General features: G+C 53.8%; 3 protein-coding genes across 20 annotated transcripts; 2 read left to right on the top strand and 1 right to left on the bottom strand.

Moving 5' to 3' along the window:
* The first annotated feature begins 35 nt into the window (after positions 1-35).
* Positions 36-9,515, top strand: ATG9A (autophagy related 9A). 13 transcript variants are annotated; one of them, XM_027513834.1, is made up of 16 exons: positions 36-191; positions 1,184-1,241; positions 1,667-1,798; positions 1,922-1,965; positions 2,489-2,553; positions 3,279-3,468; positions 3,652-3,793; positions 4,019-4,767; positions 4,852-5,005; positions 5,115-5,294; positions 5,692-5,940; positions 6,144-6,322; positions 6,429-6,546; positions 7,524-7,746; positions 7,949-8,094; positions 8,380-9,515. In XM_027513834.1, the coding sequence occupies exons 3-16, from the start codon at positions 1,778-1,780 to the stop codon at positions 8,383-8,385; spliced, it is 2,466 nt and encodes an 821-aa protein (XP_027369635.1). In that variant the 5' UTR covers positions 36-191; positions 1,184-1,241; positions 1,667-1,777; the 3' UTR covers positions 8,386-9,515. The 13 variants fall into 13 exon arrangements, with proteins under 13 accessions (XP_027369635.1, XP_027369563.1, XP_027369545.1 ...); XM_027513762.1 differs by having other exon boundaries at positions 37-191; positions 1,187-1,241; positions 3,307-3,468; XM_027513744.1 differs by having other exon boundaries at positions 37-191; positions 3,307-3,468.
* Positions 9,516-9,768: 253 nt separating this feature from the next.
* On the top strand, positions 9,769-17,665 carry ABCB6 (ATP binding cassette subfamily B member 6 (Langereis blood group)). Of its 2 annotated transcripts, none has more exons than XR_003506236.1 (19): positions 9,769-10,749; positions 11,048-11,185; positions 11,432-11,618; positions 11,815-11,916; positions 12,084-12,267; positions 13,068-13,189; positions 13,697-13,806; positions 13,991-14,056; positions 14,228-14,353; positions 14,494-14,570; positions 14,659-14,722; positions 14,833-14,918; positions 15,139-15,196; positions 15,769-15,873; positions 16,229-16,467; positions 16,611-16,723; positions 16,967-17,061; positions 17,136-17,204; positions 17,392-17,662. XR_003506236.1 is itself a non-coding variant. In XM_027513724.1 (19 exons), the coding sequence occupies exons 1-19, from the start codon at positions 10,201-10,203 to the stop codon at positions 17,495-17,497; spliced, it is 2,532 nt and encodes an 843-aa protein (XP_027369525.1). In that variant the 5' UTR covers positions 9,779-10,200; the 3' UTR covers positions 17,498-17,665. The 2 variants fall into 2 exon arrangements, 1 of the variants encoding a protein (XP_027369525.1); XM_027513724.1 differs by having other exon boundaries at positions 9,779-10,749; positions 16,293-16,467; positions 17,392-17,665.
* A 111-nt stretch (positions 17,666-17,776) lies between these two features.
* Positions 17,777-20,691, bottom strand: ZFAND2B (zinc finger AN1-type containing 2B). 5 transcript variants are annotated; one of them, XM_027514029.1, is made up of 10 exons: positions 20,606-20,691; positions 20,407-20,480; positions 20,062-20,156; positions 19,690-19,821; positions 19,409-19,560; positions 19,085-19,180; positions 18,949-19,009; positions 18,796-18,863; positions 18,409-18,481; positions 17,777-18,174 (listed from the first exon to the last, which is right to left on the bottom strand). In XM_027514029.1, the coding sequence occupies exons 2-10, from the start codon at positions 20,459-20,461 to the stop codon at positions 18,130-18,132; spliced, it is 777 nt and encodes a 258-aa protein (XP_027369830.1). In that variant the 5' UTR covers positions 20,462-20,480; positions 20,606-20,691; the 3' UTR covers positions 17,777-18,129. The 5 variants fall into 5 exon arrangements, with proteins under 5 accessions (XP_027369830.1, XP_027369810.1, XP_027369840.1 ...); XM_027514009.1 differs by having other exon boundaries at positions 17,777-18,070; XM_027514039.1 differs by having other exon boundaries at positions 17,777-18,070; positions 20,419-20,480.
* Positions 20,692-24,420: the final 3,729 nt, after the last annotated feature.

Genomic DNA, 24,420 nt, shown 5'->3' with positions numbered 1-24,420 from the left:
TCTCCACCCCCATGTTCATTGGCCAGGCTAACTGCGGCTGACAGTGAGTGGCAGACGCCGGGCCTAGCGCTCCCGGTCTGGTAGAGCCCAGTGGAGGCGACGGAGCCCCTGGAATCACCCGGGTCACCCTTCCTGAGGTGAAACGCGAGCCCGGTTACCGAAATCTCACGACCCGTGTCGGGCCTGGCCAGGTATGCCCGCGGAGTCCTAAGCGGACTTGCGGCGGGTAAGGGGGGAAGGGGCACCGCGGGCGGGGCGGAAGCGCGCAGCCGGAATGTTTTGATAGCGGGGGCGCGCGGACGGGGGCGCGCGTGAGCGGCGGGGCCGCGCGCAAGATTGTCCGCTGTTGGGAGCCGAGCCCTTGGCCTAGGGCCGGGCGGTCTAGGGGCGCGCTGGGCTCGGGTCGTGGCAGCTGGGTGTAGGAAGGCAACCCAGCTCAGCTTGGGGTATCGGCTGTCGGACTGGCTCGATTCTTCCAACGTCCGCAGGAACCCCTGAGCCCGGGCCCGGCTGACAGGGGCTCTATGGGCCCTGGGTCTACACTGACCCTGTGAGTGGTGAGTTCCCTGAGGGCTTGGTCAGATTCTTAGGATCCAGGGCTCTCACTAACTCGGGGAATCCCACTGGGGCCAGGCTGGGCAGTGCTGCACAGCTTCAGGGTCTGCACTGACTGGGTGAGTGCCACCTAGATCATGCCTGTCTCCGGGACCAAGGGAACCCACAGTTGAGCCAGGATCTGGGTCTACACTGACCCAGTCAGGATATCCCATCTAGGAACTTTGGCTGCCTGCTGGGTGTTTGCTAGGGAAGCAACGGCAGCTCCTTTTTAGGAGAGACTTTCTTCTTGGGTTTTGGGTTTGGGACTTTGCAGACCCCAAAAGGTCCACCTAAATCCTGAGGCTGAGGTGGGGCATGGAGAAACAGTCCAGCCCTGTACAGACTCAGTCTCCACAGGTTCATTAAGCCACAGCAAGGGACCCTAGAGTTGAATGAGTGGCCTCATATGAGGAGGATGTGTGCATAGCCTTAGGTTAGGAGGGGTGCCTCACAGCCTCCCTGCCACTTGCTTGGCTTCCCCTGAGCGGGGGGTGGGGGAGATTGGGGGGGTAGGGGGGAGTGGTAAGGTTGGGTTTATTTCTGTTTCCACTCCCCACTCTCTGGGGCCTGACACCTTCTCCTCCAGCAGCTGCAGAGCCAGGGCATCGAGGGCTGGAGTGGAGCTGACACTGTCCATGGAGCTGGTAGGGCCATGTGCTTATCTCAAACCTCTGTTTACAAAGTGCTTCCAAACTGCTAGTCTCTTGGGAAACCAGGGTTTCTCTAGGAGGGGAGTGGGACGGCCCCTTCTCTCCACTGAATAGAAGATGAAACAGACCCTGCTGCCCACCCCCGCAAAAGGGGCAGAGTCTGTCTTCAGGCCAGCAAGGCCTCAGCAGACACTCAGTAAAGGCTACGGGAATGACTGACCTCATTGGTCAGTGAGTGTCTCCCAAGCCCTAAGCATGTTGCTCTCCTTGGGTTACTACTCTTCCTCTGCCTTTAATCCAAGACGACTAGTAGTGAAGACCAAGCCCAAGGATTCTTTCTCATTCATTTCTGTTCTAGTAGGCAGGAAGAAGATGAAGGCAGGTCTAAACCTGGGTCTCTCTTTCCTCTGTACCCACAGGTTGACAGGGTGGACAGGGGGCGGTGGTGATGGCGCAGTTTGACACTGAATACCAGCGCCTAGAGGCCTCCTACAGCGATTCACCCCCTGGAGAGGAGGACCTGTTGGTGCATGTTCCTGAGGGGAGCAAGTGTGAGTTCTTGGACATGACAGCCAGAACTGGGACTTGGGGGGGAGATTTGGTGGAGGGACGCTGAGGGAGCAAGGGGCTTGCGTTTCTTCGAGGCTCTGACATCTCTGCTCCTGTACCCACAGCACCTTGGCACCACATCGAAAATCTTGACCTCTTCTTCTCTCGAATATCCTTTGTGTCTCTGTGTTGGAGCTCTTGAACCTTCAGCCCCTCTCTAAGCCAGGCCCTTTGAGGGGAAGAACTTGGTGTGGGTTTGGCTCTAATCCCTTGAAGAAGAGTGGAGTGCACCTTGAACCTAAATAGAGGCCAGGGAAATAATGACAGTTATAAATAATAATATCTGACATCTATTAAGAGCCATGTGCATTGTACTTTGTAGTATTAATTTATAAGGAACCTCTCTGAGGGTGATTCTCTTGATGGTATGCTAATAATCGTAATAATTAATGTCTTTTGACTTTGTGTCAGTTCTTTGTTAAATACTTTACATGTACTATCTCAGACCTAACAATCCTATAAGACAGGTGCTACTATGCTACTACAGACAGAAGCTTAGAGAGGTTAAGTAACTTGGCCAGAGTCACGTGGCTCGAAAGTGAGAGAGCCAGGACTTCATCTCAGATACATGACACCAAAGTCTGTGCTCTTAACTGCTGCCTCTACCGACCACTTTTTCTTAACAATCGCACGTTTATAATCTACACCAGAAGAATGGTTTCACTTGTATGCTCATCGGGGAGATCTTTGAGCTCATGTAAGTACAAGGATGGATGGTGTGGTGAAGGAACACATCACAGTGTTTCCTGTCTCTGAGCTCAGCTCCTGGCCCAAACTGCCAGTGCAACTAGGTGCAAGGCTCCAAACCGCAAACCTTTATAGTTTAAGGCTGGGTGTGACACCAAGTTTTACAGCCTTATCTTTTTTAATCACTCTTATAAGGAAGGCTTTCCAAGTCCTGTCTCTTCCACAAAGAGAAGTCAGCCTCATCAGAGCTCCAGTAGAATGAGCATGGTTCAGTCAGGAGGTATCAGATGCCAGATGCTTACTTGAGAAAAATGTCTCTGTTCTGCCTTGGATGTACCTTAGACCCGCTGCTGAGTAGAGGGGCTTCTAGGAGGAAGGAGCCATGTGGCTTTGCCAAAGAGTAAAGGGTGGAAAACCTGCCCTCCCTAAGAAAAGAATTCAAATCTGCAAAGGGGTTCTACAATCTCAACAGGAAATCAGGGACTGGGGACCAGAGACCACACAGTCTAAAAACCTTTAAAAGAGTGAGTGGTGGCAAAGATTACCATGAGATAGAAAAGCAGGCTGATTCTGTGGTACCTGAAGCTAAGAGCCAAAAACAGGTGCTGCCTTGGGTCTCCTGAGGCCACGCAGTAGAGAGAGGCCCTCCATTTCCCCAGAGGCTGCTCCCTAGTTTTGGTCTGCCACTTCCAGACTCTCACTTTTTCCCGGTTATTTCACTGGTGTCTCTCTCAGACCGCACCCCCTCTGCCCAACTCCCCAGGCAGTTCCTCTTTGTGGTTGCCTTTACCACCTTCCTGGTCAGCTGTGTGGACTACGACATCCTATTCGCCAACAAGATGGTGAACCACAGTCTTCACCCGACCGAGCCCGTCAAGGTCACTCTGCCAGATGCCTTTCTGCCTGCCCAAGTCTGTAGTGCCAGGTAAGCACTACAGGTCAGAGGGCACTAGAGCCTGTAGTTCAGCTAGCAGGTCGGGGATGGGGTGTGAGGCGGTAACATTCCCCAGAACACAGGCTCAGCCTCTCTGAATCTTTCAGGACAACAGCATTTCTGCCCAGAGGCCTCAGGCCACACTCTTTCTCCCCTTCCCTGTTCCCCTACCAGGATTCAGGAAAATGGCTCCCTTATCACCATCCTGGTCATCGCTGGTGTCTTCTGGGTCCACCGGCTCATCAAGTTTATCTATAACATTTGCTGCTACTGGGAGATCCACTCCTTCTACCTGCATGCTCTGCGCATCCCCATGGTGAGACTGGGAAGCTGGGCAGTTAGCACCACAGTCCAGGATGTCTTCCACCGCCTGGGAAGGGTGGGGTATATTCCTGGGCATCAGGCAACCTCCTCCATCCTTGGCAGGTCAGGCAGGGTCTGCTTGAAGGCTCCCAAGGACCCCTGAGCCTTACAGCTCATGGAGGGCAAGGGGCTGAGGCAACCACTCCACCTTCCATCCCCCGTCTCTTCCCCACCCCAGTCGGCACTTCCATACTGCACATGGCAAGAAGTGCAGGCCCGGATCGTGCAGACCCAGAAGGAGCACCAGATATGCATCCACAAGCGTGAGTTGACAGAGCTGGACATCTACCACCGAATCCTCCGGTTCCAGAACTACATGGTGGCACTGGTGAACAAGTCCCTCCTGCCCCTGCGCTTCCGCCTGCCCGGTCTCGGGGAGGTTGTCTTCTTCACCCGGGGCCTCAAGTACAACTTCGAGCTGATCCTCTTCTGGGGACCTGGCTCTCTCTTTCTCAATGAATGGAGCCTCAAGGCTGAGTACAAACGTGGGGGGCAACGGCTGGAGCTGGCCCAGCGCCTCAGCAACCGCATCCTGTGGATCGGCATTGCCAACTTCCTGCTGTGCCCCCTCATCCTCATCTGGCAGATCCTCTACGCCTTCTTCAGTTATGCCGAGGTGCTCAAGCGGGAGCCGGGCGCCCTGGGTGCGCGCTGCTGGTCGCTCTACGGCCGCTGCTACCTCCGCCACTTCAACGAGCTGGAGCATGAGCTGCAGTCCCGCCTCAACCGAGGCTACAAGCCTGCGTCCAAGTACATGAATTGCTTCTTGTCACCGCTGCTGACACTGCTGGCCAAGAACTGCGCCTTCTTCGCTGGCTCCATCCTGGCCGTGCTTATTGCCCTCACCATCTATGATGAAGACGTGCTGGCTGTGGAACACGTCCTCACTACCGTCACACTCCTGGGGGTCACTGTGACCGTGTGCAGGTGGGCCAGGGCAGCAGGGGGGGAGCAGGCTGACTGTCATTTCCGGGGAGGGCTTCCGTCTCACCACAGCCCTGATCCCACCAGGTCCTTTATCCCAGACCAGCACATGGTGTTCTGCCCTGAGCAGCTGCTCCGCGTGATCCTCGCTCACATCCACTACATGCCTGACCACTGGCAGGGTAATGCCCACCGCTCGCAGACCCGGGACGAGTTTGCCCAGCTCTTCCAGTACAAGGCAGTGAGTGGAGTTGGAGTCAGGGCCTGCTAGAGACTGGCTGACAGCTCGGTGCCGAGGGCTGGTCTCCCTCCTGCTCTCTTGTGACCTCGATCCCTTTCTTCCTCTCTAGGTTTTCATCCTGGAGGAGTTACTGAGCCCCATTGTCACACCTCTCATCCTCATCTTCTGTCTGCGCCCACGGGCCCTGGAGATTATAGACTTCTTCCGCAATTTCACCGTGGAAGTTGTCGGTGTTGGAGACACCTGCTCCTTCGCTCAGATGGATGTTCGCCAGCATGGGCATCCCCAGGTATTAGGAAAGGAGCGGGGCAGTTGGCTAGAGGTGATGCTGGCCTATGCAGCATCTTGGGGCAAACTGCAAAAGATACCCCTTCTGAGCCAACGCATCACAGAGTGGCACCCAAAATGCACCAGGGCACACACGGCTTTGTAAACAGGAGCCTGGAGTGGATTATAGCCTTAAACTTGTACCCTTGGCCAAGCTCCCCTGAGAAAGGCACAAACCAAGCAGCTAACACAGTATGTGGCTACTCGCAGGGTGGCCACTAGGGCCCCTGGACAAAATACAGCAGTGCAGTGTGGTCTCTGTCCTCCAGGGGCAAGGCCTCCCCACTCTGCCGCAGGAAAGATACCAAAAGGGCTTCTGTAAGGGGCCAGTCCTGCTCACTGCAGCCTCCTTTGTGCAGTGGCTGTCCGGTGGGCAGACGGAGGCCTCAGTGTACCAGCAGGCCGAGGATGGGAAGACAGAGTTGTCACTCATGCACTTTGCCATCACCAACCCTGGCTGGCAGCCACCACGTGAGAGCACGGCCTTCCTAGGTTTCCTGAAGGAGCAAGTTCAGCGGGATGGAGCAGCTGCTGGCCTTGCCCAAGGGGGTCTGCTCCCGGAAAATGCCCTCTTTACGTCCATCCAGTCCTTACAATCCGAGTCTGAGGTGCGTTCCTAGGGACTAGGATATGATGGGCAGAGTGGATGCCAGGAGCTGGGACTTGAGGGTGTGGGGCAGAAGGGTCCACCCCGTCAGTTTCCTTCTCTCTGTTCATTCAGTCTGTGCCACTGGGTCCTAATGTGCAGAGTCGTCAGGGACCCAGAGGCCTCCCTGTGCCCTGAGAATTCTACCACCCCTTTTATTCACAGCCACTGAGCCTTATTGCAAATGTGGTAGCTGGCTCATCCTGCCGGGGACCCCCACTGCCTAGAGACCTGCAGGGCTCCAGGCACAGGGCTGAAGTTGCCTCTGCTCTGCGCTCCTTCTCGCCTCTGCAGCCTGGTCAGGCTCCCACGGGCCGGGCTCCCAGCACCATGACAGGCTCTGGGTGAGTAGCAGTGGGCCATGAGGGGAGGGTGTGGCAGTAGCCCCCAGCAGTTTGTGCCGGTCTCAGAAATGTTGATGACTGCTGTCTGTGCTGGCGGCGGGGACAGGGTGGATGCCAGGACAGCCAGCTCCGGGAGCAGCGTGTGGGAAGGCCAACTGCAGAGCCTGGTGCTGTCAGAATATGCATCCACTGAGATGAGCCTACATGCCCTCTACATGCACCAGGTGAGTGGGCAGGAAGGGGCAGGGCCGTAGAACCAAGGTGGCAGCTGAAAATAGAATTGAGGGTTTTAGACATGGAGAAGCAAGACATGGGCTCGAATCCCTTCTCTGCCATTTACCTGCTCTGCAATTTCCATTCCCCATGTTTCCTCTTCCCATCCTTTTCAGACAAGCTTACTTTCACCCAGGGCTTTTCCACACTTGTGGTTTCCCCTGCTAAGAATCCACTTCCCTGACATATCCACATGGCTCCCTCCTTCTCATTCAGGTCTGTACCATCTCTGGCCACCCTGAGTCAAAGCCTCCCTTGCCTAGGGATCTGAATCTTCCAGTTCTGTTTTTCTCTCCATAGCATTTAGCATCATCTGACACTGTATTTTTTGCTTATTTATTTGTTTATTGTCTATCTCTTCCCACCCCATCCAAGTATATAAGCCCCAGGGAGTGAGTTGGAGTTTTTGTCTATTTTGTTTACTGCTGTATCCCTAGCACCTAAAAGAGCTCCTGGCACTTAAATTCACAAACAATTTATTCTGGAATCAAATAACTGGGGAAAATGAGAGCCATTACAATCTGTGCACAGGCTTTTTCCTGGAATCTGCTGAGAATTTAACTTGGAAAACATTACATGTATTGTACATGTTATTAACACGACAGGTACTCTGAGTGAGTGGTTCTAGATGAGGCAATATAAATCAGAACTGGCCAATACCATGGTGGAGGGAAACTATTTTAGATACTCTTCTGTCCCCAACTGCTTCCCTTGTGGCTCAGCGAGTAAAGAATCCACCTGCAATGGGGGAGACCTGGGTTCGATTCCTGGGTTGGGAAGATCCCCCTGGAGAAGGAAAAGGCTACCCACTCCAGTATCCTGGCCTGGAGAATTCCACAAAATGTACAGTCCATGGGATAGCAAAGAGTCAGACACGACTGAGCAACTTCACTTTCTGTCCCCAACTAACGAATCCCCCACTTCTCAGCTCCACAAGCAGCAGGCCCAGGCTGAACCTGAGCGGCATGTGTGGCACCGCCGGGAGAGTGATGAGAGTGGGGAGAGTGCCCCTGAAGAGGGGGGAGAGGGGGCCCGGGCCACCCAGCCTATCCCCCGCTCTGCCAGCTATCCCTGTGCTGCACCCCGGCCTGGAGCTCCTGAGACCACTGCCCTGCAGGGGGGCTTCCAGAGGCGTTATGGAGGCATCACAGGTATGCACTGGGGATACAGAAGACACAGAGCCTTCAGGGAAGAGTGGTCCTTCTGGGGCCTCTAGGGGAGGAAAGAGGTCAGAGGGACCAGATCCAAGGAGACTAGTCCCTCCCTGGTGCCTCCAACTCCCCCAGCAGCCCCAGAGCCCGTCTCCTCATTCCTGTCTGTGTGCAGACTAAGAGTACTCACTTGTGTCTGCAGATCCTGGCACAGTGCCCCGGGCTCCCTCTCACTTCTCTCGGCTGCCCCTGGGAGGATGGGCTGAAGATGGGCAGTCAGCATCAAGGCACCCGGAGCCTGTGCCTGAAGAGGGCTCAGAGGATGAGCTCCCCCCTCAGGTGCACAAGGTAAGGGCTCCAAGACCCGAAACCGACAGCCAGAAGTAGTAACTTCCAGGCTGAGGTCAAGGTTCTCATGTGAAGGGAGGTGGCCTCCTGAGCAAATGACGCTGCAACTTCTCCTCCAAAGTAGACTTCCTTCTCTCCCCTCACCAACTATGAAACCCAGGACTTGATTTCTCCTTTGCTTACCTGCCCCAGAATCAAAATTTCCTTTTCCTTTATATCCAGGCTTCTGTTGTGTAAGCAGATTGCTGAAGACCATCTCCATCACCAACCCATTTCTCTCCACAGGTATAGACAAGGCGGAGGAGGGTCCCTATGCCTCAGGATGGAGGCCGTCGTTGCCCTATCATCCCAGAGGAGGGTCCCTGTGCCCCAGGATGGAGGCCATTGCTGCCCTGCCATCCCATGCGTCCGTCATGGAGGGCTCCTGAGTGCTGCCTGGCTCCACGCGTGTGGTGTTTGTGTGTCCGTGCCTGGCCAAGGGAGGTGCCAATGCTGGGCTCGCCACAGCCCCAGGAGAGAGAGGGGGGCCTAGGAAACAGGGCACACGGGACTCTAGCCTCATCCCCAGGACCCCCCTTGGCTCAGAGTGTGGTGCTAGAAACTGGTCCCCAGCCCAGCCCCAGTACTGCCACCTTTGCACCCACCCCTGCAAGTCTCCAGAGGACTGCCCACCCCAGAAGCTGCCAAGCAGGGAGAACGTGTGCCAACTGTGGAGTGGGGAGGTTGGGCCTGGACCCTCAACCTCTGCAGCCTCCCTCCCCACCCCCGAACAGATGAGCAGCTCAGGCTGTGGCCCTTACCTCACCCCCAGTTCTCTCCCAGTGCTGCAGCCTGCTCACCTCTCCCCTGCTTCCTGCACATACATCACTGGCATGTTTGCCACTTGCTCCCCTTCTGTTCCTTTGCTCCCCCCTTCTGTTCAGCTTTTGCTTTGTGTTGGTGTGGAAGCTTTAGCTCCCAGCTCCCCTCATGCTATCTTTTGACACTAAGAAGGAAGGTTTCTAAACTGTGGAGCAGGGATGGAAAGTCTTTGCTGTCCTCTCCAACATTTTAGGATGGGCCCCTGGGAGACTTGAGGCCTTCCTGGCCCCCATTGCTGCTTATTGTACCCCGTACCACCTGCACATGGGATGGAAAGGGCCGGAGTGTGACTTCGGCTGTCTGTCTCCCAGCAAGAGCGCTCTGGCCTGCATCCCGCTGTCCCGAGACGGCGATGGAGGGGCAACAGGATGGCTTCGCCCTCTGCTGTGGGCTGCCGCATTGCATGCTGGGACCCAACTCCTTTCCCTCCCCCCGCCCCCCTCCCCCAGCTCGTGTCCGCTGCGGGTGAGCGGTTGAACTACGCAGCCGAACTTACAGCGGAAAGGGGTGGGGGACCGTGTACAGCTTGACAACCTTTAATAAAGAAGGGACTGACTAGGTCGCGGCTTGTTGTCCGGAGCGGGCAGGGTTTGGAGGGGCAGGAGGGGTGGGGAGTCTGTGAACCACCCAGGTGGCTGGGAACCGCGTGTCCGCCCCGTGAGAAAGCTGGTCTATGCGATCACTTGGATATACCGACCTAGCGGGCGAGCAGAAGGGCAGCTTCCCGAACCATGGTTCCTTGGAGGTCAAGGACTTCGGCAGGACGTGCGGTCAGATTTCCCGCCCTGAGCACGTGACCATGCCGGCTCCGCCCGTCGATTTTGCCCTTTGCGTGCACCATCCCCCTCCTCGCCCCTTCGGAGACTTTCGGCCAATGGGGACCTGAGTAGGGGCCAGGGGCGGCCCCGGTGGGCGGGGCTGCTGAGGAAGAGAGTCGCTGGAGTCGGACGTTGAACACTCCCGTGGGCTCGGACCCGGCCGGAGGGCCACCTGCCGCGAGCAGCGGCCGAACGGCGGAGATAGCGTACGTGCCCGGCGTGAGTGCGTGGCGGCGGCGCGTGCGCGAAGCGAGTGGGTGGTGTGGCCGGGTCCACGTGCGACCCTGCCCGGCGACCCCCGCGGCTCAGCGCCCAGAGGATCCATGACCCGAGATACTCGGGATTCTGCGCCCCGCCCCGAGCGGCCGCCGCTCCAGTTCTTTTGTCCCTTAGTCCCTGCAGTCTCGGTCGGTGACCACGCATTGCCATGGTGACTGTGGGCAACTTCTGTGAGGCCGAGGGACCCGCGGGTCCGGTCTGGGCGAAGGGTGGGCTCAGCCCCTGCTTCTTCTTTACGCTCGTGCCCTCGATTCTGATGGCCCTGGGGGCTCTGGCCTTGGTGCCGGCTTTTCCCTGCAGACGTCCGGAGGGGCCTGGTGGCGCCGACAGGGTGTCTTGGGCAGCCGGCCCTCGCGTCGCTCCCTATGTGCTGCAGCTGCTTCTGGCCACACTTCAGGTAGCGCTGCCCCTAGCCGGCCTCGTTGGCCGGGTGGGCACTGCCCAGGGTGCCCCATTACCAGGCTACCTTTTCCTGGCTTCTGTACTGGGGACTGTGGCCAGCGCCTGTGGTCTGGCGATGCTCGTGACCGAACGGAGCCAGGCACTGCAGAAGCTAGCAATGGGCGTCTGGATCAAGTTCAGGCACAGTCCGGGTCTCCTGCTCCTCTGGACTGTGTCTTTTGCAGCCGAGAATTTGGCCCTGGTGTCTTGGAACAACCCACAATGGTGGTGGGCAAGGGCGAACTTGAGCCAGCAGGTGAGGGACCTCGTGGGGGGAGGGGGAAGCGTGGCGTGTTTGCTCACATTGCTTCCAGGCTTTTCAAATCCCTTTAAGAAAGGGAAGAAAGGAGGGGCCAGTGCTGCTGGGAGCTGATAGCCAGCTGGTGGGGAGTGGCAGTGCTGAGTCACTGTAGACTTTTTTAAAACCTATTAGATGCTGGGCCCCTGAAGAGGACCTGGGTGTGTGTACTACCCCAGTGCCCAGCCCTGTTACAAGTAGTGAAAATGGGACTTTGGCCCTCAGTGATAGTCTCCCCGCCTATGTTTAATTCTAGGTTCAGTTTAGCCTGTGGGTGCTGCGGTATGTGGTCTCCGGAGGGCTTTTTGTCCTGGGACTCTGGGCCCCTGGACTTCGACCGCAGTCTTATACCTTGCGGGTCAATGAAGAGGATCAAGATGTAGAGAGGAGCCAGGTACATCTCAATTTCTAAAGCTTAGGGTCTATTGTAATTCCATTCCCCGTCATCATTTCTACTCATTGTAATAACTCACTTCTTTCCTAAATCTAAATCCCTGTTAGCCTTTCTGAGCCCATCAGGGGTCACGTGTGGGTCCAAGTTACCTGGGAGCTATAATCCCATACGTTTTCCTTAGGGGGTTTCTGGCTAATGCCATTTTGATTTCTGAGCTCCCCTCCCCTACATGTTTCACCATCCTAGGTTCCATCAACAGAGGGGCCACCGAGGTCTACCTGGCGAGACCTAGGCAGGAAGCTCCGCCTACTGAGTGGCTACCTGTGGCCTCGGGGGAGTCCAGCTCTGCAGTTTGTTGTGCTCATCTGCCTGGGGCTCATGGGGTTGGAGCGGGGACTGAATGTGTTGGTCCCCATCTTCTATAGGGACATAGGTGAGGGGGAGAAGGATGGGGTCAGCTTAGCACTCTGGTCCTTCATTGGCCTGGATGGTGGCAGAGACTAGCCCAGGGAAGTGTGACAGAGTTGAGAACTGGGTGGTTAGTAGAGGCTGTGGCTGGTGCCTAGGGCAGTTTCTCCCAAAGAGAGTGCTAGGGTCTCTGAGTGGGCTTGGACTCATTTTCTCCATAGTGAACTTGCTGACCCAGAAGGCACCTTGGAACTCCCTGGTCTGGACGGTCATCATCTATGTCTTCCTCAAGTTCCTCCAGGGGGGTGGCACTGGCAGTACAGGTATGAGGGACTCTGCTCTCACCCCGGTTGGTATTGGCCGCTGTCCCTCCTCCCACAGGCATCCCTCCCCCAGGCCCCTCGGTGCTCTCAGACCTTTCACATCTTGCTGCTGGGCTGACGTCATTGGGCCGCTCAGCCCTACTGAGGCCTTCCCTGGCTCCCCGCAGGCTTCGTGACCAACTTGCGCACGTTCCTGTGGATCCGGGTGCAGCAGTTCACCTCGAGGCAGGTGGAACTGCGCCTCTTCTCCCATCTGCACGAGCTTTCACTGCGCTGGCACCTGGGGCGCCGCACAGGGGAGGTGCTGCGGATCGTGGACCGGGGCACGTCCAGTGTCACGGGGCTGCTCAGGTGCCATGCCAATGGAAAGGGAGGGCAGGGCTGGGGACGCTGGTGGAGGGGCTGTCAGGACAACTCACCCAGCTGGAGGAGTTGCCTCTCTGTCCTCTTTTTTCTTCTGAAATTATAAAATTAATATACACATGCCCTCATAATAATTCCAATGAAGCAGACAGAGCAAATCTCTCTTGAATTCCACTCACTAGAGGTTCCCACTCTGTTTAGTATGTAGAGTTCTGCTTTTTTGCATTTTTTTACATATGTACATGTAGAACTAGTAGGTATTGTGGAGGTGTTTCCTAAAACAGATGGTATCATGATGTAGGTGTCATTTCTCAGAATGGCTTTATTATCAAAATGTTAGGGAGATGTGTTCTTATCTGGGCTTCCCTGGTGGCTCAGTGGTAAAGAATCTGCCTTCCAAGCAGGAGAGGCAGGTTCAATCTCTGGGTTGGGAAGATCCCCTGGAGAAGGAAATGGCAACCCATTCCAGTATTCTTGCCTGGAGAATTCCATGGACAGAGGAGCCTGGCATGCTACAGTCCCCAGGGTTGCAAAGAGTCAGACACAACTTAGTGATTAAACAACAACATTCTCATTCATACGTGAAGATCTTTCTCATGCATTGTAATTGATCCAAAGCATTCTATGGTTTATTGAGCCATAATAAGGGGCATTGATTCTTAAGGGGCATTTAGCTTGATTCTAGTCTGTTGCTATGGAAAACAAAACACTATGGCAAAATCCTCCTAGGTAGAATTGCTGGCTCTGAGCCCTTAAACTATTCTTCGTTGCTTGACTTTGCCTCCTAGCTACCTAGTATTCAACATCATTCCCACACTGGCCGACATCATCATTGGCATCGTCTACTTCAGCATGTTCTTCAATGCTTGGTTTGGCCTCATTGTGTTCCTGTGCATGGGTTTTTACCTTGGTGAGTGATGAGAGATAGTTTGATGAAACCATCTCCCTGAACCATTTATGGAGTGCCTTGAACATGAGTCCTGCCCCAACTCAGATGGCCCAGCTTTGAGAGGCTGTAGATCAGTGGGCTCCAATAGGCTCCTGCTGCTCCCCAGTGTGATGGATGAGCATCCTCTGTCACGGAAACCCCAACTCTCCCTAGGGAAGGACATCCTGGTCACTTTAGATTCCCGCTGTGAATCTCAAGTCAAGGAGGAACTTCATGTGATAGGATGCAGCTTGCTTCCATTGGTTCACCAAAACTGTTTTCACACAGGCTTTATGCGGACTGTGATGATGTATTGGACACAGCCCCTTCCCTCAGGGAGCTTAAGACTCCCTTCCTTGGGAATCTGGGTCCTTGGGTTATAGCACAGGGTTATTGTACACGTGACCAGCAGCAGACATACATGTGGTCGCTGCTGCTGGGAGTGACTTGCTCTCTTCTGTTCCCTCTCCCTCTCCTGTCACTCTCTAGCCCTGACCATTGTGGTCACTGAGTGGAGAACAAAGTTTCGACGGGCTATGAACATGCAGGAGAATGCTACCCGGGCCCGGGCTGTGGACTCTTTGCTAAACTTTGAGACGGTAACGGAGACCTCGGTGGCAGTTTTGTGAGGTTTGGAGATGTAGAGGAGTGTGCCTGGGGTCATTGGGGCTGACAAGGAGCAGGGAGGATGCGAAGTGTGCTGCTTACAATCAGGGAGGAAGGATGGGGAATGGAGCTGAAAGCTGTGGCTGTGTGAAACAGCACTGGTTTGAAATTCATCAGGTGAAGTATTACAACGCAGAGAGTTATGAAGTGGAACGCTATCGTGAGGCCATCATCAAATATCAGGTGAGGATGCTGGTTTGAGGCCTACTGAGAGCAACAGCCGGGACTTGTGGAATCACCAGGCCTGAGAGGAGTAAAATTTGGGCTGTGAGGTTGATGTGCCTGGGCCCAGGTTGGGATTTGGTGACTGTCAACATGTATATGACATTCCTTCCTTGTTTGTCATTGCCCAAGAGTTTAGAGTGGAAGTCAAATGCTTCACTGGTTCTGCTAAATCAGACCCAGAACCTGGTGATTGGACTTGGGCTCCTCGCCGGCTCCCTGCTTTGTGCTTACTTTGTCACTGAGCAGAAGCTACAGGTGAGGGAACTGTCCTGGGCCTGGGTACTTTGTCTAGGCCATCAGGTTCATGGGTGGGAAGGAGGTAGCGGGTAGCTAGTGGGCAGGGTGACAGCCCACCAGCCTCCTGTGACCCTGTCCTCATCCCTGTATGTCCACAGGTCGGGGACTTTGTACTGTTTGGCACCTACATCATCCAGCTGTACATGCCTCTCAACTGGTTTGGCACCTACTACAGGTAACCTGATGCCAGCCCTCACCTGTCCAGGGTGCACTGTTATCTCCCCAGCTCCCGAGAGGAGCTCCAACCAGCCCTCTTCTTGCAGGATGATTCAGACCAACTTCATCGACATGGAGAACATGTTTGACCTGCTGAAAGAGAAGACAGAAGTGAGTGAGGAGAGAGGAGTGGGTTTGTAGGGAGTGGGAGCTGGCATGGTGTTCCTCGTGTCTGGAAGATACCAGGCCTGTAATGGCACACAATGGTGGCACTCTCCCAGGTGAAGGATCTTCCCGGCGCAGGGCCCCTTCGCTTTCAGAGGGGTCAGATTGAGTTTGAAAACGTGCACTTCAGTTATACTGATGGGTGAGCCCCTCCCCTTCCACTGTCCCGCAGTCCCCTTTCCATGTCCATTTACACACTGCTCCTCCCCTTGCCCCGCCCTCCCCCCACCCCACTTCTCAGCCCACCACCATCTGGGAAGACAGCCTGAGTGAGAGGTAGCAGGGCCCAGTAGTGGCTCTCGTGGTGGAGGGGACCCTGGCAGTACAGCCAGCCTGTCGACCATGCTCACCCTTCCTTGCAGGCGGGAGACCCTCCAGGATGTGTCCTTCACCGTGATGCCTGGACAGACACTGGCCCTGGTGAGAGGAGACCCAGCCAGCTGACCCAGACTCCTTGAGCTTCCCTTATTTCAGTGCCCATGGTAGCTGGGGACCCAGGCTGTGGAGGTCAGAGAGCCGTGTCTTATTGGGTCACAGGACTGAATGTGGCAGCCTCCATGGACATTGATGGCCTCTTGGAGAGAAAGCCTTAAAAGCCAATGGGCCTGAGAATGTTTTTCCTTCCTTTTTTAAAAAAAATTTTTTTTTTTTGGTTGTGGTGGCTCTTAATTGCTGTGTGAAGGCTTTCTCTAGCTGCAGTGAGCAGGAGCTACTCTGTTGCAGTGCACAGGCTTCTCATTGTGGTGGCTTCTCCTGTTACAGAGCACAGGCTTCAGGCACATGGGCTTCAGGAGTTGCAGCACGCAGGCTCAGTAGTTATGGCTCTCGGGCTCTAGAGTACAAGCTCAGTAGTTGTGGTGCATGGGCTGAGGTGCTCCGAGACATGTGGAATCTTCCCAGACCAGGGAGCAAACCCATGTGCCCAGGTGGGCAGATTTTTAGCCACTGCACCACCAGGGAAGTCCTTTCTCCCTCTGTTTTTCATGCAACAGGTGGGCCCATCGGGAGCGGGGAAGAGCACAGTTTTGCGTCTGCTATTTCGCTTCTATGACATCAGCTCCGGCTGCATCCGAATAGATGGGCAGGATGTTTCACAGGTAAGGATGCTCGAGGGAAGACTATAATTTATGGGCCCATATGTGAAAGAATGGTGGGTGCTGGGCATCCAGGGAGTAGAGAAAGAGCTGTCACCCCTGCAAAAAGCTGGGTCAGGAGACCTCAGCCTTTCTAGCGGCACATGGTCTGTATAAGGAAAGTAGTCATAGGAGTGATTCCTAGGATGCCGTATGAGGCACAAAGATCTGCAGCCATCCAGGGCAGCAGGGAGAGAAAATGAATTTACTATCAACAGGGAAACAGAGAGATTAAGTGACTTGCCCACGCAGCTGAGGTCTGGGGAGGTGAAGGCAGGACTCTCATGCAGAGTCTCTCATCTCATGTGCTTCCCACCAGCCCATCCTACCTTCCAGGCCTGGAGGGATCTCACAGGCCAGAGTGTATGGTCTTTTGGCCCCAGGTGACCCAGGCCTCTCTCCGGTCTCACATTGGAGTCGTGCCCCAGGACACTGTCCTCTTCAATGACACCATTGCCAACAATATCCGCTACGGCCGCATCACAGCTGGGAACGACGAGGTGAAGGCTGCGGCTCAGGCTGCAGGCATCCACGACACCATCACAGCTTTCCCTGAAGGTGAGCCTCCCCTTCAGGGTCTACCCCCACCGAGTTCAGGCCTGTTACTGCCTCTGACATCCATTCTACCCCGTCCTTGCCCATCTGGTCACAGAAACCAAGTGTAGTACATGTGACTTGAGAGAGGTGGGCAATTTCCGCAGGGTATGATACCCAGGTGGGCGAGCGGGGACTGAAGCTGAGTGGTGGGGAGAAACAGCGTGTCGCCATCGCTCGCACCATTCTCAAGGCTCCAGACATTGTTCTGCTGGACGAGGTGAGGGCCCTGAGATGCCTTGTCCCCCTCCTTCCTCCCTGAGCCTGTGCCCAGCCATTCCTGCTGAACACTGTTTTCATGTAGGAGAGCCAGCACAAATGCATGTTTTACAAAAATACGTAACAGTTTTCAAGCGCAAAACAAGGTCCTTTTTGACTCCTGAGGCCTCAGCCAGCCACTTGCATCCTCCTCCCACCAGGGATCTGGTGGGAGGGACAGTTTTACCTAAGTCCCTCTCTGTAGGCAACATCTGCGTTGGATACCCATAATGAGAGGGCCATCCAAGCTTCTCTGGCCAAAGTCTGCGCCAACCGCACCACCATCGTGGTGGCACACAGGTATGGGACAGGCAGCAGGTGGGGGCCCCCCTCTGGTGTCGTGGTGGGTGACTGACTGACCTCTGACCTCTCAGGCTCTCCACAGTGGTCAGTGCTGACCAGATCCTTGTCATCAAGGATGGCCGCATCGTGGAGCGAGGACGGTAAGGGACACAGCATGATAAACAGGGAAGGACCTCTGAAGTGGGGGCCCCAAGGAAAGGTCGTGGAATCCCAGGGGTTTCTGGAAGGATCTCCCTCACCAGTTCCTTGTCATCTCAGACTGGTGGCGAGGACTCTTGGGGTATAAATAACAGTTGGTTGGGACTTACATTTTTCTCCTTGCCCCAGGCACGAGGCTCTGCTGTCCCGAGGTGGGGTGTATGCTGACATGTGGCAGCTACAGCAGCAGGGACAAGAAGTCCCTGAAGACACCAAGCCCCAGACTAAGGCATGATGACAAAAGCTGTGGCCACTTCCTTCCTGAAGGATAGCTCTGATGGGAATACACTGTATCCCTCTTCCCTGCCATGTTTCATCCTGGTCTTGGTGCTAGCTACAGTGATGGAACAGGGACTTTCAGAAGAGCATTGTGGGGGAAATAAAAGTGTGGACTGTGTTAGGATCACTGACTTTGTGGTGTGGGGAACTACAGCAGGCCTCCACAGCAGGTCAGATGAGCATTCTTGATGGGACTCTTCTGTTTTTGATTGGAAAAGAGAAAGAAAGACACCACTTTGTTGTCTTACAGACTGCCCATCCTTTATTGTTTCTAGGCCCCCCTCCCTGCCCCCTATACATGGAGGGGAGCCCCAGTATATGGGGGATGACAAGATGCAGGGGGGCCGAGTGGGACCTGGCCAGGGAGCAGTTCAGAGCGGCTCACTCCCATGCAGCTGGAGCGGCCAGCAGAGCCCTCTGTAGGCTCAGCTCCACATGCTGTTTCTCCAGATGCTCCCTGGAGGTGGCCTCCACGTCACTCCTCTTCGTCTTCACTCTGGCTGCTCCGGGCCTCCTCTCCCTGTGGACCCTAGAGGTGCGAGGGCCACAGTCTTCCTCAGCTGAGCCTCCCTCCCCAAGCCCAGGACCCTAGCACAGGTTGCAGTTGGATGGCTTCAAGCTGCGGCTTTGAGCCTGGAGCAAGGGGAAGGGAAGGAGAGGAAGACAGGGTGCAACGTCAAGGAAATGAGGGACAGTCCTTACTGCAGAGCTCAGCATGCGCTATGAGTGGAGTCATAAGGAAAATAAAAGGATAAACACCATCATAAACTCTACCACTTGGAAGAACACCCTCCCTGCCTTCCCCCCTACCCCGAAAACTCCTTACTTACTCCCAGCACAGGGCCCATCTCTACGCCATCCTCATACCTGCTGCTGTCGGTATTCTGCCTCACTGGCCGATAGTGCTTGTGCTAAAGCTAAGTCTTCTTCCTCCTGAGAACTGGGAGGGAGGAACAGCTTAATTAGTATCTAAAATGTGAGCATCTCCTCTGTTAGGCATCACTGTGCTGAGCCCTTCTAAGTACTGTTTCAATTCTCACATGTAGGTTTTTACAGGATGTTGGTATTGTCCTTATTTTATTGAACATATTAAGACCCTAATGGGCCAAAGAACTTGTCCAAGGTCATATAGTTCAAAAACTTAATTTTGAGCCCAAGTTCCTATTATCCTGCATTGGATGACAGCAGTCCCACCTCCCTCCCTCCAAACTGAGCCTTCATCCACACCCCACCCTTTTACCAGTGAGTAGGTACCTTGGGACCTGGGGTTTGGTCTCTGCCAGGGACAGTTCCAGGGCTCGTTGCAGAGCCTCATCCTCACTCTGCAAAAGGAAAAATAAGACCAGGTGCCTTGGACTTCACTCTCTGTGGGTCTGCTTCTGTCCATCCAACCTGTGCCCCACTCACCAAGCCACTTTGCAAAGTAATCACTGGAGCGGCTGTCCGGGTTGGAGACTGAGTTTTGGCTCTATGGCAGATATTCAAGAGGCTCAGGTCAAAGATGCGAAGGGAAAAAAGGGGGAGGGGAAACAGGCAGGCCTACCTGCTGGTAGAGGAAGACGAAGGCAAGGTCTGGTTTGGGCTGGGGGTGGTCTTTGTAGAAGAAGCCAGGGTTTGTGCTCTGGAGATGGCAGCCAGTCTGTAGGAAGAGACACTTTGGGCATGCCTCCAGGCACCTTCGGCTTACAAGTTCCTCCCACCCCTGACCCAGGAAGTCAGGAGGGGAGCTCCTCCAAAAGATCTGGAAAACATGCACTTGAAAAAGAAAAGACTCCCTAGCCAAAGGAGATAGGGTGAAGCTTCCCAACTGTTATGACAAAGGTTCATTCAGGTCCCAAAGGCAAGTAGAGAACTTGGTTGCAATTACCCTGCCCTACTGGTGGGGTGCCCCTCCCCAGAGCAATCATGGTCCAGTGGGTGACGGTGCTTGATGCAGAAATTTCGGCCACAGCGGTCGCAGGTCAGTTTCATCATTTCCCGCTGCCGGCAGCCAGCGCGTTCACACTTATTGGTGAAGATCTGAGGTGGAGTAGGAAGGATTGTCTCTGCTGAGATCTCTGCTCCCTTTTCAGTCCTGTCCTAACAGCTGTGCAGAGTTCCAGGCGTTTGTAGTCCCATGTGACCATGGTTGATCCCTCTAACACTTACCTTACGTTTTTGTTGAGCTGGATCTGAGCGACAGTCTCGGTCAATGTGCTCCCCAACAGCACGGTCAGGGGACTCCCCTCTGGCCACAGGTACAGGCACGTTACAGAGCGGGCATACAGGTACCTGGATATCCTATAGTTAGGGAGCAGGGTTCGGTCTGTGGCCTACTCCCAGTCCAGCCAGATCTCTGGTCCTGAGAGAATCCCCCTGAAAGAGCCTGGACATGCCCTCCATAAACGCAAAAGGAAATAATGTTCCCAGCACTGAGCCTCAAGAAGACAATAAAGGAGGGGAAATGTGAGGCAGAGGGCTTCCGGAGATTTTGCACGCATCCTCCACCCGCCCCCTTTCATCCTCAGACCGCCCCCTCACCTTTTGGTAAGCAGATCCACAGTGATGCTGGGCGTAGGCCACATGGTCTGCGCAGAAGATGCCCGAACAGGCATCGCACTTGAGCGGCAGAAAATCTGCAGGAAATGGGTCAGACTGCAGGTCCAGTGGGACCTCGACGTTCCTGCTCACTCAAGCCTTCCACTCAGGGGCAGGAAAACACTGCCGTACTAGGAACCAACTGGACCCTGGCCCTACTCCACTATCTCCTACGCCACGCCCCAAGCTCGAGCCCCGCCCTCCTCGGGCACTGCCAGCCCAGGAGCCCGCCACTCCGCCCGGCCCCGCCTCTCGCGTGCTCCGCCCCTCACCCCTTCACCCGCTTACCCAAGCGCTTACAGCTCGGCTCCGAACAGTGAGCCCCAAGGTCCGGAAACTCCATCGCCAGGCCGGACGGGGACCTGCTGGGAGAGGACGCGATGCTGAGCTCCCCGAGGGCTCCAGCTCTGGGCCCAAATCGCGACCCCGTACTCTGGGGGGAACTCCTTGTCCCGCCCCTTCCTCCCCCCGACCCAGCCCGCTTTACCGGAGCGTCAGAGCCTCCCGGACCGCAGTTCTCACTCCTCCCTTGGCGCGCGCGGGCGCGTGACGTCATCGCGCAGGGCGGGCACGTCCCTCGCTGTCGGCGGGGGCGGGGCGCATCCCGGAAGAGCCGGGGTTCGCCCCTCCTGTTTTGCCAGGCGTCCGGGAGCTGGATGGTGTCTCCAGGGCTACCGAGTGGCCGCGGGTGGGTTTGGCCTCGAAGGCGTTAGGGCGGGCGAAGACAAGGAGAGATTACATCTTCGAGGCTCAGGTGGTTTGGGGTCTTTCACAACTGGGTCCTTCGCCTGCTTCTCGGCACCCTCCCCCAGCCATTTAGTTCACAGTCGCTGCTATACCTACTCTACGAACTGAAAACACCCATGTTTCTGTGAGATACACATTTTTCTTCAGAGCCGTAGCTCCTCCACGTTTGGTTTCGCTGTCCTTTGGTAAGACTTCTCTGACCCTCCTCAGTTTGAGCCCAGTGCATCTCTTGTGGTTTCCCGTCGTTCTTTTCTAGCATCCTATCACCTTATTGTAATCATCTCTTCTCTCACTCCCTCACTGCCCCCTTCCCACATAAATATAGTGGTAAGACGAACCACGTCTGCCTTCCCTTGAGTCGGGCCCAGCACCCAGTGCAGTGCCTGGAACTGTGAATCACCTGCTTTAAAATGCGGATTCCTGAGCTCCCGCCCCCTCCCCACCCCCGGAAGCACGGGAGAGAATTCAGACAGATTATCCATTTACTACAATTTGAAAAACACATGCCTGGAATATTCCGAATGCTTACTTAATGTTTCTTGAATGAAGCTAGAGAGTCGCTGGATTGGTGTCCTGCGTGACCCTAGGGAGCCCCAGGTTGAGACTTCCATTTTTACACATTTTCTCACATGCCTCTCTGGCCCTTCGTGCATGGGCTTGCTTGCCCTCAGTTCAGCTCAGTCACTCAGTCGTGTCCGACTGTTTGCGACCCCATGAATCGCAGCACGCCAGGCCTCCCTGTCCACCAACTTCCTGAGTTCACTCAGACTCACGTCCATTGAGTCAGGGATCCCATCCAACCATCTCATCCTCTGTCGTCCCCTTCTCCTCCTGCCCCCAACCCTCCCAACATCAGTCTTTTCCAATGAGTCAACTCTTCGCATGAGGTGGCCAAAGTACTGGAGTTTCAGCTTCAGCATCATTCCCTCCAAAGAAATCCCAGGGCTGATCTCCTTCAGAACGGACTGATTGGATCTCCTTGCAGTCCAAGGGACTCAAGAGTCTTCTCCAACACCACAGTTAAAAGCATCAATTCTTCAGCGCTTACCCTTCTTCACAGTCCAACTCTCACATCCATACATGACCACAGGAAAAACCATAGCCTTGACTAGACGGACTTTGTTGGCAAAGTAATGTCTCTGCTTTTCAATATGCTATCTAGGTTGGTCACAACTTTCCTTCCAAGGAGTAAGCGTCTTTTAATTTCATGGCTGCAGTCACCATCTGCAGTGATTTTGGAGCCCCCAAAAATAAAGTCTGACACTGTTTCCACTGTTTCCCCATCTATTTCCCATGAAGTGATGGGACTGGATGCCATGATCTTTGTTTTCTGAATGTTGAGCTGTAAGCCAACTTTTTCACTCTCCACTTTCACTTTCATCAAGAGGCTTTTTAGTTACTCTTCACTTTCTGCCATAAGGGTGGTGTCATCTGCATATCTGAGGTTATTGATATTTCTCCCAGCAATCTTGATTCCAGCTTGTGTTTCTTCCAGTCCAGCGTTTCTCATGATGTACTCTGCATATAAGTTAAATAAGCAGGGCGATAATATACAGCCTTGACATACTCCTTTTCCTATTTGGAACCAGTCTGTTGTTCCATGTCCAGTTCTAACTGTTGCTACCTGACCTGCATACAGATTTCTCAAGAGGCAGGTCAGGTGGTCTGGTATTCCCATCTCTTGAAGAATTTTCCACAGTTTATTGTGATCCACACAGTCAAAGGCTTTGGCATAGTCAATAAAGCAGAAATAGATGTTTTTCTGGAACTCTTTTGCTTTTTCCATGATCCAGCGGATGTTGGCAATTTGATCTCTGGTTCCTCTGCCTTTTCTAAAACCAGCTTGAACATCAGGAAGTTCACGGTTCATGTATTGCTGAAGCCTGGCTTGGAGAATTTTGAGCATTACTTTACTAGCATGTGAGATAAGTGCAATTGTGTGGTAGTTTGAGCATTCTTTGGCTTTGCCTTTCTTTGGGATTGGAATGAAAACTGATCTTTTCCAGTCCTGTGGCCACCGCTGAGTTTTCCAAATGTGCTGGTATATTGAGTGCAGCACTTTCACAGCATCATCTTTCAGGATTTGAAAGAGCTCCATTGGAATTCCATCACCTCCACTAGCTTTGCTTGTAGTGATGCTTTCTAAGGCCCACTTGACTTCACATTCCAGGATGTCTGACTCTAGGTGAGTGATCACGCCATTGTGATTATCTGGGTCGTGAAGATCTTTTTTGTACAGTTCTGTGTATTCTTGCCACCTCTTCTTAATATCTTCTGCTTCTGTTAGGTCCACACCATTTCTGTCCTTTATCAAGCCCATCTTTGCATGAAATGTTCCCTTGGTATCTCTAATTTTCTTGAAGAGATCTCTAGTCTTTCCCATTCTGTTGTTTTCCTCTATTTCTTTGCATTGATCGCTAAAGGAGGCTTTCTTATCTCTTCTTGCTGTTCTTTGGAACTCTAATTCAGATGCTTATATCTTTCCTTTTCTCCTTTTCTTTTCGCTTCTCTTCTTTTCACAGCTATTTGTAAGGCCTCCCCAGACAGCCATTTTGCTTTTTTGCATTTCTTTTCCATGGGGATGGTCTTGATCCCTGTCTCCTGTACAATGTCACGAACCTCATTCCATAGTTCATCAGGCACTCTATCAGATCTAGGCCCTTAAATCTATTTCTCACTTCCACTGTATAATCATAAGGGATTTGATTTAGGTCATACCTGAATGGTCTAGTGGTTTTCCCTACTTTCTTCAATTTAAATCTGAATTTGATAATAAGGAGTTCATGATCTGAGCCACAGTCAGCTCCTGGTCTTGTTTTTGTTGACTGTATAGAGCTTCTCCATCTTTGGCTGCAAAGAATGTAATCAGTCTGATTTAGATGTTGACCATCTGGTGATGTCCATGTGTAGAGTCTTCTCTTGTGTTGTTGGAAGTGGGTGTTTGCTATGACCAGTGCATTTTCTTGGCAAAACTCTACTAGTCTTTGCCCTGCCTCATTCTGTATTCCAAGGCCAAACTTGCCTGTTACTCCAGGTGTTTCTTGATTTCCTACTTTTGCATTCCAGTCCCCTATAATGAAAAGGACATCTTTTTTGGGTGTTAGTTCTAAAAGGTCTTGTAGGTCTTCATAGAACCGTTCAACTTCAGCTTCTTCAGTGTTACTGGTTGGGGCATAGACTTGGATTACTGTGATATTGAATGGTTTGCCTTGGAAACGAACAGAGATCATTCTGTCGTTTTTGAGATTGCATCCAAGTACTGCATTTTGGACTCTTTTGTTGACCATGATGGCCACTTCATTTCTTCTGAAGGATTCCTGCCTGCAGTAGTAGATATAATGGTCATCTGAACCCATTCCAGTCCATTTGAGTTCACTGATTGCTAGAATGTTGACATTCACTCTTGCCATCTCTTGTTTGACCACTTCCAATTTGCCTTGATTCATGGACCTGACATTCCAGGTTCCTATTGCAATATTGCTCTTTACAGCATCGGACCTTGCTTCTATCACCAGTCACATCCACAGCTGGGTATTGTTTTTGCTTTGGCTCCAT

This window comes from Bos indicus x Bos taurus, chromosome 2 (assembly GCF_003369695.1).
Source record: "Bos indicus x Bos taurus breed Angus x Brahman F1 hybrid chromosome 2, Bos_hybrid_MaternalHap_v2.0, whole genome shotgun sequence".
Taxonomy (NCBI): domain Eukaryota; kingdom Metazoa; phylum Chordata; class Mammalia; order Artiodactyla; family Bovidae; genus Bos; species Bos indicus x Bos taurus.
The sequence above is the reverse complement of the archived record's forward strand: the minus strand, read 5'-3'. Positions and strand labels throughout refer to the sequence as shown.

What these genes read in the sequence shown, in the direction of transcription:
- ATG9A (XM_027513815.1), top strand. Translation starts at nt 1,696, where the DNA reads ATGGCGCAGTTTGACACTGAATACCAGCGCCTAGAGGCCTCCTACAGC. An exon ending in GGGGAGATCTTTGAGCTCAT is followed by an intron (nt 2,554 to 3,306) that starts GTAAGTACAAGG and finishes CCAACTCCCCAG; the next exon opens with GCAGTTCCTCTTTGTGGTTG. An exon ending in ATGCCCTCTACATGCACCAG is followed by an intron (nt 6,547 to 7,523) that starts GTGAGTGGGCAG and finishes CCCACTTCTCAG; the next exon opens with CTCCACAAGCAGCAGGCCCA.
- ABCB6 (XM_027513724.1), top strand. Translation starts at nt 10,201, where the DNA reads ATGGTGACTGTGGGCAACTTCTGTGAGGCCGAGGGACCCGCGGGTCCG. An exon ending in CTTTGCTAAACTTTGAGACG is followed by an intron (nt 13,807 to 13,990) that starts GTAACGGAGACC and finishes GAAATTCATCAG; the next exon opens with GTGAAGTATTACAACGCAGA. An exon ending in ACATTGTTCTGCTGGACGAG is followed by an intron (nt 16,724 to 16,966) that starts GTGAGGGCCCTG and finishes CCCTCTCTGTAG; the next exon opens with GCAACATCTGCGTTGGATAC.
- ZFAND2B (XM_027514009.1), bottom strand. Translation starts at nt 20,461, where the DNA reads ATGGAGTTTCCGGACCTTGGGGCTCACTGTTCGGAGCCGAGCTGTAAG. An exon ending in CACCCCACCAGTAGGGCAGG is followed by an intron (nt 19,181 to 19,408) that starts GTAATTGCAACC and finishes CTCTTCCTACAG; the next exon opens with ACTGGCTGCCATCTCCAGAG. An exon ending in TCGTCTTCCTCTACCAGCAG is followed by an intron (nt 19,010 to 19,084) that starts GTAGGCCTGCCT and finishes TATCTGCCATAG; the next exon opens with AGCCAAAACTCAGTCTCCAA.